Source organism: Heterostelium album (assembly GCF_000004825.1).
Source record: "Heterostelium album PN500 unplaced genomic scaffold PPL_contig26, whole genome shotgun sequence".
In the NCBI taxonomy this organism is placed as follows: domain Eukaryota; phylum Evosea; class Eumycetozoa; order Acytosteliales; family Acytosteliaceae; genus Heterostelium; species Heterostelium album.
Window position 1 is genome coordinate 257,607 of NW_008805103.1, and position 11,837 is coordinate 269,443.

The 11,837-nt window shown below is 27.8% G+C and overlaps 3 protein-coding genes across 3 annotated transcripts; all 3 read left to right on the forward strand.

Moving 5' to 3' along the window:
- Window positions 1-304: 304 nt before the first annotated feature.
- On the forward strand, window positions 305-1,922 carry PPL_11830 (uncharacterized protein; the record flags this gene model as incomplete). Its single annotated transcript, XM_020582577.1, has 2 exons — window positions 305-819; window positions 905-1,922. The coding sequence occupies 2 exons, from the start codon at window positions 305-307 to the stop codon at window positions 1,920-1,922; spliced, it is 1,533 nt and encodes a 510-aa protein (XP_020426931.1).
- A 373-nt stretch (window positions 1,923-2,295) lies between these two features.
- Window positions 2,296-6,672, forward strand: PPL_11831 (calcium-binding EGF-like domain-containing protein; the record flags this gene model as incomplete). Its single annotated transcript, XM_020582578.1, has 9 exons — window positions 2,296-2,353; window positions 2,456-2,746; window positions 2,858-3,175; window positions 3,243-3,554; window positions 3,615-3,638; window positions 3,707-4,021; window positions 4,085-4,927; window positions 4,990-5,367; window positions 5,426-6,672. 9 exons carry the CDS (start codon window positions 2,296-2,298, stop codon window positions 6,670-6,672), a joined length of 3,786 nt encoding a protein of 1,261 aa, XP_020426932.1.
- Window positions 6,673-7,320: 648 nt separating this feature from the next.
- On the forward strand, window positions 7,321-11,696 carry PPL_11832 (calcium-binding EGF-like domain-containing protein; the record flags this gene model as incomplete). Its single annotated transcript, XM_020582579.1, has 10 exons — window positions 7,321-7,378; window positions 7,492-7,622; window positions 7,734-7,779; window positions 7,813-8,190; window positions 8,248-8,559; window positions 8,628-8,651; window positions 8,722-9,036; window positions 9,107-9,946; window positions 10,005-10,376; window positions 10,459-11,696. The coding sequence occupies 10 exons, from the start codon at window positions 7,321-7,323 to the stop codon at window positions 11,694-11,696; spliced, it is 3,714 nt and encodes a 1,237-aa protein (XP_020426933.1).
- Between the last annotated feature and the right edge of the window lie 141 nt (window positions 11,697-11,837).

An 11,837-nucleotide genomic window follows, 5' to 3' on the forward strand; every position in this document is an offset into this window, starting at 1 on the left:
AAACTTCTTTTCTTTTTTTACGTTTTTTTTCTACTATATATTATTCTATTGTATATATATATATATAAAATACTTATAATATTAATATTATATTATTATTTATTTATTTAAAGAAAAGATAAAGATAAAGTTATTTATATATTAACATCATAAAACACAATAACTTCTTAAACTCGAGGAAAATGAAATTATAAACAAACTGTTTTTTTTTTTTTTTTTTAATTTAATTTCTTTTTAAAAAGTTTTATTTTAATTTTTTGTTAACTTATAGATTGATTGATAGATAGAAAGATATAACAATTCAATGTCTTCTAAATTGATAAATAGTAATAACAATAGTAATATGATTAATATTTATAATAATAATAATCATCATGATAATCAAGATAGTTTTGAATTGAATAGTAGTCAAAGAGAGAGAATCGAAACACTTTTTCTTTATCAAAAGTTTGATAATGTAATAGTTGAATGTTTAAAGATACTATTAGCAAATCAAACATCTTTAAATAATAATAATAATAATAATAATAATAATAATAATAATAGTAATATAGATAGTAATAGTAATGATAATAATGAATCATCGGAAGAAGAGAATAAGAATGTAAATCAATTATTATCTGACATTAGTTTAGTTAAACATAAATGTCATGTCAATGATAGATTTCAATTTCAAAGCCAATGCCGATGCCAATGGCCAATGGAACTACTGATCCAATCACTCTATGAAGTCGGTAAATCGTCGGATGCTCTAAAACTAGTCAATAAATACTATGAGAATGGTTTATTATATTCACCTTTCAGTGTATTAATATTATGGTATGTTGATTATTAAATCTATTATTATTAATTAAGACTAAAACTAAAACACTAACTAACTATACAACTTTGGTTTATATAATAGTATTCATTTACTAGTTTATATGAAGAGTTATCATGAAGCGAAGCAGTTAATATTGAATTACTTGGATATTAGCAGCAGCAGCAGTAGTGGTAGTAGTGGTAGTAGTGGTAGTAGCAGTAGTGAAAGTGTAGATAAAGATCCTTCACAAAAACAAATGGAACATGACCAATTGGTGGAACTGTTAATCTTTCACATCATGTTTAGAATACCATCGATAGACGAAGCTAGATCGTTCCTAAAGAATAACAGTCATCTCTCTGATTGGAAGAGAGATGGATTCATCAAGTCACTCGAGGAAATGATACAAATCAAAGAGATAGAAGAGAAGAACAATCGTGATCAACTATTATTAAAACAGCAACAACAGCAACAGAAAGATCAGCAACAACAACAACATCAGCAACAACAACAACAACAAGAGAATAATATTAGTAGTAATAGTGATGGTTATGATATAACATCCTCAACCAACCAAATCAATTATAATAATAATCAAACAAATAGCAGCAGCAATTCAAGTTTTATAAAGAGGATAATATTACTGTTGCGACAATTCAGTGTAAAAAGAATGGTTTTGACGCTGAAGAAATATATCGTATCGATTGGTAATATTGTGAAATCAAGTAGTTTCCTCGCATGGATAAAGTCACATATACCTCTGATCGTTTGGAGCACCGTAATATTATTGAGCATACGACATCTTTTAGCTCAAAGAAGAATTGCTAATAATAATAACATAAATAATATATCATCACATCAACATCATCAACAACAACAACCATTTTCAAATCATCATCATCATCATCATAATCAACAACAGCAAAGAAGGATAACATCAAATATAAATGCAAATAATAATAATACAACAATTTCAAATCAAAGAAAAAGATTAGGATCAAATAATAATAATAATAATAATTATAACAACAATATTAATAACAATAATAACAACAATAATGGTTTATTGAAATCAATGAGCGATTTGCTTAATAACGCATTCAGCTTTAGATTTAGATAATTTATTTAAAAACAATTTTTATTAAATAAAAAGTTTGATTACAACAAAAATCACACCAACTACAAAAAATGAAAAAAACCCAAAAATAACAAAACAACGATCTTGTATTTTTTTGGACCACCATAGTTCAAAAGTCACATTTTTTTTGGAATGAGATCTCAATATTTTTTATAATTTATTTAGGGAGTGCTTTTTGATATTTAGGATTTTTCGGGTTACATCAAAGATTAGGATATTTAATGATTCGAAATATCTGAGCATTTTTAAAAAACAAACTGAAATCGTCAACTACCATTTTGAAGAAACAAAAGGTTCTCACTTGATCATTATTATTATCGATTTTATCTCATCAATAGAAATCAAATAAAATAAAATGAATTTATTATTAATTCTCTTATTATTTATTTCTTTTATTTTCTCTGGTGTCATTTGTAAGATTGGATTTTAGATCATACTTTTATTTAATTTATATATAGAATATTGATTGTTTATTTTTTCCAATTTATTTTTATTTTATTGTAAAATATAACAAGGTCAACAAGAAATTTTTGAATTCAAATATATAGAGGATAATTTCAATTTAACTGGATCAACACAGAGAGTTTCATTCTTAATAAAAGTATTAGATCCCACTGCAAACTATAGTATCGAAGATCCTAATTTCCAATGCTCCAATCTGAAAAAGCAAGAACAAAACAGATATCTACATACTTGTTTTGGTTTAGTATTTTTAGAGTATAATGCAGGAACCCAAAATATAGAATTTATATTTAATAATGGTTCAAACATTCAAAATAGTCTTACTTTAAGATTTAATATTGATTGTATGTAATTCAATTAATTAGTTTCAAGAATCTTCTTCCTCTTTGAATATTTTTTTATTTATCAATTACTACATTTTATATATATTATATATTTTATTATTATTTTTTTAGTTCCACCTGATTTACAAATTGGAGTAGCCAAATTTATAAGATACCCCAATTCCAATCATTTGACTATTTATGCTCAGACCAATTATACAACCAAAGCTTATCCTGTAAGATTGGATCTTGTTAATATGCCTGGTTGCTATTACGCATTGACAATGATGACAAGATTGCCAGGTAACGATGGAGTCTATTTTGCCGATATATCACCTACAGGTTCTGGAGCCTGTACTATTTTAAGTTCAGGTACCCTAAGAGTTAGACTATCTGGTTTTAATTCTTCTGGTTCAGTAGATATTGATATTCCTGCCTCATACTTTCCAAGTAAGTTTAAAAAAATTAATTAATTATAATATTCATTATATTAATTTCTTTATTATTATTAAAATAGGTGCTGGTGTTGCTATGGGAACCCACACCATTTATCCATCTAGAAGAGATGTGTATGACAATGATTATATATATTGGTTTGGATCTCTAACAAATTTGAATGCACGATCAGCATTGTCATATCAACCAGCTATTAGTTTATCCCAATTATCCAATTCTAAAGTAGTAACTGGAAATTATCTCCAAAGTGCAAAGGTTTTGGGTATTTACAACCCAGATACAGTAAAAGTTCCTAAAAATGTTTCAATGGCATTTTTTGACGTATCAGATAATAAAACTATTTATGCAACTAATTATTACACCATTCAAACAAGTAAATATTAAATTTTTTTAATTAAACAATAATTTATAACTAATTTTAATTTGTTTATAGGTGGAAATAATGTTCCAATTTTAGGTAAAATTAGAAATATAAGAGAATCAATAGCTTGTTTTTAAAATATTAATATATTTTTATTTGTTTAGATATTTATCCAACTTTGATAGAATTTATTCAATTTGAAAAAGTAAATTCCTATTCATTTTTAATTCAAATGAAAGTTATAGATCCAGATGGATGTGTTTCAATAGAGTTTTCAAATGGAGTATCAATTGGATATCGTGATATGATAGAAGGTGATTATAAAAATGGTGTTTATGAGAAGGTTTTAAACTATACTTCAATCACAGATACTGTCTATGTATTAAGTATTAAAGATATCCTTGGTAATATTGTACAATGGAGAAGTGAAATTGATTTTTCAACAAATCAACAATTATTACCAAAATATCCATCCATATGTAAGTTATAAATATAAAATTAACAAATATTTAAAAGCTAATTTTTTTTAAAAATATTCATAGTTGGTGAAACTAATATGAAAAATATCACAATGTTTACCTTTGATAATCTTTTGGTCAATTCTTCACCACCACCACCAACAACTCCAACACCAACAGAATCACCAGTAGTACCAACACGTCCATCAGCAAATAAATTTGAGAGTCTCCAGGTGCTTGATGATTCGAGTTTTGTCGCTCGTAATATATTAAGATTTAATTTTTCGAATTCAGATCCAAATATAGAACCATTTATCATTGTTGATTTCAGTTACTTTGAATTTGAAAATAGAACACAGATTTTCAAAGGTTTTTGGAACACAACAGGTCTTCATTACCAAGTATCAATTACAATCCCTGAGAACTTGGCATCAAGAGAAATCGTTGTTACATTACCTATGTCATATTATTTCACTTCAAGTCAAATCTCATATTTGGATTACAAGTCATTCTCTGTTCAAACCTTTAATTGTGATCAACTTCCTCCAATGATCTTATCAGTTGAATTATCTCAGGCGAATCCATATTATTTTACTGGTGGCACAAATTTTATTGGTTGGAAGATTACTATTGAAGACTCTCCTAATTACTTTGTAAATGGAACTTTTTTAATTCAAGGCAGTATCGATAAATATCAATACAATCTCTCCGTTAGTAATCCCAATATGGTAGTTGGTTCCAATATATATTATATAAATATCCCAGTAACATTTTCCACCCCATCACAAATGTTTGACATTTTATCTATGGAACTTGTAGATTCATCTGGAAATATAGCTAGCAATATGATTGGATCGAAAACTCCTCTTTTCAATCCATATATGATTAACCAATTGTATAATTCTCGTATAATATTTTTAAATGCTAGTAAGTATTATAAAAAATTATTTAATATATCCGTCGGTATTAACAATATTTATTAAAAATAGATCAAACCAATGGAAATGATTTTAGTATGCCGGAGATTCTGTCTATGAACTTTTCACCAAATGTTATTGATGTTGGAGATCCAAACCCTTTGAAGAGACAGTTGACCGTCAGTGGTTTGTTCAGAAGTAATATTAGTGGAATAAATAGTGAAAAATATCCAATAGTATCATCTACATTCTTGGGAAAAACTTTAAGTTTTCAAATTGATAATGTTCAAGCATATAATTTATCAACAGTAATGTTTACAAAAACAATTGAAATTCCTTATGGATTTACAATTCCATCAACTTGGGATTTATCAATTTCATATGTTTGTTCATTTAATGGAAATTGTTTAAATTCAACATTTGGTTCTCTTCAATTTATTTATTCATACCGTAAGATATTAAAAAATATATTTTAAAAAATAATATTAACATTCGCCTATCACTATAGTTCCAATTCTTGAATCAAATAGTTTTATCGATAGAAATGGTGGAGAAATATTTATTTACGGTCAGAAATTTGGAAATCAATCAGATTTTAAAGGATTTGTTTCATATGAAAACGGTCAATATCAACCATTCCAAGTGAATTTCTTTAGCGATTCGATATTTTCATTCACAATGAATGCTTCAAATGCTGTGAAAATTATTGTTCAAAGTAAATTAGGATACTCAAACGTTCTGGTCATTTTAGGTTCGAATGAACAACAACCTACAATCCCTCCAGAGACCACATGTGGTGATCCAAAGTGTGGTGGAAATGGAAAGTGTGTAGATGCATTATGTCAATGTAATGAAGGATGGTCAGGACCATCTTGCCAATCAAAATTCATTCCTCAACCTCCTCCAAATGTTGATCCAAAATCACCAACCACCACGACCGATAACTCTAACGTTCAATTGATAGGTACCATCAAGATAGAATACATCAATGAATTGAAACCGAGTGGTGAAATTTTCAAACAATACAAGTTGGCTGATTGGAAAGGTGTGAAAGCGATTACATCTGATAGATTCCTACAATACAATTATACTAAATCAATTGGAGAGATTGACACCAATATCACAGTTGTTGTACAATGGTTTGGTGAAACTAGAAATGTTGAATTTGCAGGATTGAACAGTACAATGACACCTGGATCCATCAAATATAGTGTCATTATGGATAGATACATATTTGATTCACCACTTAATATATTGCAAGTGGTCATTGAGGTAGAGGTTGTAGAAATGAACAAAGATGGATGTATCGAGAAACAGACATCACCAAGAAAGAATGATATTCAATGGGTTAAAATCAGAGTTTCCGATCAAAGTTTCTATTGTAGATTCTTGAATAGAGCTTTGGTTGATTCTAGATCAACAGCTATTACAAACACATTATTGGATGGTGGAGGAAATCAAAGTGATATTCTCAACAGTAAAGTTGGAATGATGGTTCCATTTTATGAGAATCAAGTGATCATTGATCCAGATTTCAGTATTATCATTGACACTGAAAGCGATAATTCAAAATGTGGTGTTAAATCAGGAGACAATAATCAATGGAGGAAAATTGTTGGAATTGTAATTGGTTCTGTTTTAGGTGTTGCAATTATTGTATCAGTTTCATTATATCTTTATAAAAGAAATATTGTCTCAAAAGAGAATAAGAGAATGTCAAATAAATTAAAAAGACTCAGTTCTAATGAGGCTTAAAAATTATTTACGCTACATCTTTTAAAGATAAAAAAAAAAAAATAACATCCGAATCAATCAACCCTTATTTTTTTGTTGTTATTTATAATCATTTAAACCACTACACCTAACAAGACATAACAAAAATAGTATAATTTCATTTTATCCCTCCCCCCAAAAATGAAATTTTGCATAGCTTTTGTGTGCAAAAATAATGCTCGAATACAAAAAAAGCTGTGCAAAAAAAACCCAACCTATAAAACGAAATAACACACATCATGAACTACCAATTAAACTCTATTTTCATGGTGTCAAATAAAATTTAATATAATCATCATCATGATCAACAACAAAGTCGAATAACATCAACTACAAATGCAAATAATAAAACATATCAAAAAGGTTCTCAAATAAAATTATTTACAACAAACCACTCAAAAAAACAAAAAAAAAAAAACAAAACCCCCAAAAATAAAATTTTATATTTGATCCCATCAATTGTCATATTTGGAGATCAGATCTCATCACTGATCAAACTTTTTTTTGAAACAACAACATTGATTTTTTTGGATATTTTTCGGATCCGAAAAGATCTAAACACGTTTTTATTAAAATTTACAAACTTAAAATTTTGTCAAACAGTAATCATCTCACTTAAATCAAATAAAAATGAATTATATATTACTCCTATTATTATTTATTACTTCGATTTTCACAGTTGTCAGTTGTAAGATTAGATAATACTACTATTCATTTAAATTACTTTTGAATATTGATTTTTATTTTTATTTTTATTTTATTGAATTTATTTTGTTTTCGATTAAAATTAAACAAACCTAGGTCAACAAGAGATTGTTGAATTTAAATATATAGAAGATAGTTTCGATTTCGCAGGATCAACACAGAGAGTTACAATCTTATTAAGAACACCAGATCCAACAGCAAATTATATTATTACGAATTACAACTTTGTATGCTCCAATTTGCAAAAACAAGAACAAAACAGATATCTACATTCTTGCTTTGGTTTACTACAATTACGATATAACGCTACAGTCCAACCTATTTATTTTTTTATTAAGAATGGTAACTTTACTAATAATTTTCTATTTAATTTCCAAATCGATGGTATGAATTATATGGTTATTTCAATTTAATTAGTTATCTACTTCTTCTTTTTAACACTTACTTATCTATACCTTTATATACGTTTCATTTTAGTTCCACCTGATTTAGAAGTTGGATCACCTAAGTTTATGAGATATCCAAATTCCAATCATTTGACACTCTATGTTCCAACAAAATATAAGACCAAAGCATATCCTGTAAAATGCGATCTTATTACTATGACAGGATGTTATTACTCTTTGACAATGATGACGAGGATACCAGGTGAAGATGGAATCTATTATGTGGATATATCACCTACAACTTCTGGAGGTTGTAATACTTTGAGTACAAGTACTCTTACTGTTAAACTTTCTGGTTATAATTCTTCTGGAACAGTAAATATTGATATACCTGCTTCATACTTTCCAAGTAAGTATAAAAAATAATTATATTTTGAATATCTATTTATTAATTCTTTATAATTAGGTGCTGGTGTTGCTATGGGAGCCTACTCTACATATCCTTCTACCCAAGAGGTATATGACAATGCTTATACATATTGGTTTGGATCTATAACAAATTTGAATCCACTATCAACATTGTCGTATCAACCAACAAATTATATAGAAATATTATCAAATGCAAAAGTGGTAACTGGAAATTATCAACAGAGGGCAAAGGTCTTGGGTATTTACAAACCAAGTATTGTGGCTTCCCCTACAAATGTTTCCTTTGGATTTTTTGATATTTCAGATAGTACTTCAATTTTTAACACCGATTATTATACAATTAAACCAAGTAAATATTATAATTAATATTAAAAACAATAATTTATAACAAATATTAATATTTTTATTAAACTATAGGCGGAAATAATTTTCCAATTTTAGGTAAAATATGAAATATAAGAGAATTTATATATTGTTCAAATATTAATATATTTTTATTTATTTTGTATAGAGACCCATCCAGCATTGGTAGAATTTATTCAATTTAAAAAAGTAAATTCCTATTCTTTTTTAATTCAAATGAAAGTTATTGATCCAGATGGATGTGTTTCTATAGAATTTTCAAATGGAGTATCAATTGGATATCATGATTTGGTACAGGGTGATTCTCAAATTGGTGTTTATGAGAAGGTTTTAAACTATACTTCAATCACAGATACTGTCTATGTATTAAGTATTAAAGATATCCTTGGTAATATTGTACAATGGAGAAGTGAAATTGATTTTTCAACAAATCAACAATTATTACCAAAATATCCATCCATATGTAAGTTAAAAATATAATAAATTTTAAAAATCACTAAATAATATCTAATTTGCTTATCAAATATTTATAGATGGTGAAACTAATATGAAAAATATCACAATGTTTACTTTTGATTATCCTTTGGTCGATACAACATATACACCATCACCAACACCAACACAGACAGTACCAACACCAACGGCACCACAACCAATTAAATTTGATAGTATACAATTGGCTTTTGAGGATTTCGATGTTGTCAGTGGAAATATATTAAGATTTAATTTTTCGAATTCAGATCCAAATATAGAACCATTTATCATTGTTGATTTCAGTTACTTTGAATTTGAAAATAGAACACAGATTTTCAAAGGTTTTTGGAACACAACAGGTCTTCATTACCAAGTACCAATTACAGTACCTGCAAACTTGGCATCAAGAGAAATCGTTGTTACATTACCAATGTCATATTATTTCACATCTAGCCAAATCTCATATTTGGATTACAAGTCATTCTCTGTTCAAACCTTTAATTGTGACCAACTACCTCCAATGATCTTATCAATAGAACTTGCTCAACCAAATCCACATACATTTTTCTCTGGAATTAATTATATTGGTTGGAAAGTTACTATTGAAGACTCTCCTAATTACTTTGTAAATGGAACTTTTATAGTTCAAACCAATGTCAATAATTATCAATTCAATATATCAATTAGTAATACAAACATGTTAGTTGGTTCCAATGTATTCTTAGTAGATTTTCCTGTAACATCATTCACAACAACTCAAAGGTTTGACCTTTTATATATGGAACTTGTTGATTCCTCTGGAAATATAGCTAGCAATATGATTGGATCGAAAACTCCTCTTTTCAATCCGTTAATGATTAATGCAGTGGATAATCCTTCAATAATATTTTTAAATCCACGTAAATATTAAAAAAATTTATATAAAGTATAACAAATATTAACAATATTTAAATATAGATGAATCCACTGATTATAATGTACCAGAAGTTCTATCTTTGAACTTTTCACCAAATGTTATTGATGTTGGAGATCCAAACCCTTTGAAGAGACAGTTGACCGTCAGTGGTTTGTTCAGAAGTAATATTAGTGGAATAGATTATCAAAAGTATCCAATAGTATCATCTTTATTCTTTGGAAAAACTTTAAGTTTTCAAATTGATAATGTTCAAGCTTATAATTTATCAACAGTAATGTTTACAAAAACAATTGAAATTCCTTATGGATATACAATTCCATCGTTTTGGAGTTTAAGAATCTCATCTGTTTGTACAAACAATGGAATGTGTTTCAATTCTACACTTGGTTATCTTCAATTTATTTATTCATTCAGTAAGTAATATTATCTTTTGTTTTTTTTTACAAAATTGTTTTAAAAAAATAATATTAACAAATACAATCAATTTCATTATAGTTCCAATTCTTGAATCAAATAGTTTTATCGATAGAAATGGTGGAGAAATATTTATTTACGGTCAGAAATTTGGAAATCAATCAAATTTTAAAGGATTTGTTTCATATGAAAACGGTCAATATCAACCATTCCAAGTGAATTTCTTTAGCGATTCGATATTTTCATTCACAATGAATGCTTCAAATGCTGTGAAAATTATTGTTCAAAGTAAATTAGGATACTCAAACGTTCTGGTCATTTTAGGTTCGAATGAACAACAACCTACAATCCCTCCAGAGACCACATGTGGTGATCCAAAGTGTGGTGGAAATGGAAAGTGTGTAGATGCATTATGTCAATGTAATGAAGGATGGTCAGGACCATCTTGCCAATCAAAATTCATTCCTCAGCCACCTCCAAATGTTGATCCAAAATCACCAACCACCACCACCAATAACTCCAACGTGCTACTGACAGGTATTATAAAGATAGAAATCATCAATGAATTGAAACCGAGTGGTGAAATTTTCAAACAATACAAGTTGGCTGATTGGAAAGGTATTATATCGATTGCATCAGATAAATTCCTACAATACAATTATACCACACGAGTTGGAGAGATTGACACCAATATCACAGTTGTTGTACAATGGTTTGGTGAAACTAGAAATGTTGAATTTGCAGGATTGAACAGTACAATGACACCTGGATCCATCAAATATAGTGTCATTATGGATAGATACATATTTGATTCACCACTTAATATATTGCAAGTGGTCATTGAGGTAGAGGTTGTAGAAATGAACAAAGATGGATGTATCGAGAAACAGACATCACCAAGAAAGAATGATATTCAATGGGTTAAAATCATAGTTTCCGATCAAAGTTTCTATTGTAGATTCTTGAATAGAGCTTTGGTTGATTCTAGATCAACAGCTATTACAAACACATTATTGGATGGTGGAGGAAATCAAAGTGATATTCTCAACAGTAAAGTTGGAATGATGGTTCCATTTTATGAGAATCAAGTGATCATTGATCCAGATTTCAGTATTATCATTGACACTGAAAGCGATAATTCAAAATGTGGTGTTAAATCAGGAGACAATAATCAATGGAGGAAAATTGTTGGAATTGTAATTGGTTCTGTTTTAGGTGTTGCAATTATTGTATCAGTTTCATTATATCTTTATAAAAGAAATATTTTGACAAAAGAGAAAAAAAGAATGTCAAATAAATTAAAACAAATGAATAAATAGAATATTTTAATACATCTTAATTTTTTTATCTTTTTTATAGTATCAAAATTTTTTATTTTTTAATTTTCTTGAAGAGCCTAGACAACAGCAATGATCTAGAAATAAAAAATAGTTTAGAATAAATAGTAAATATTAATTTGA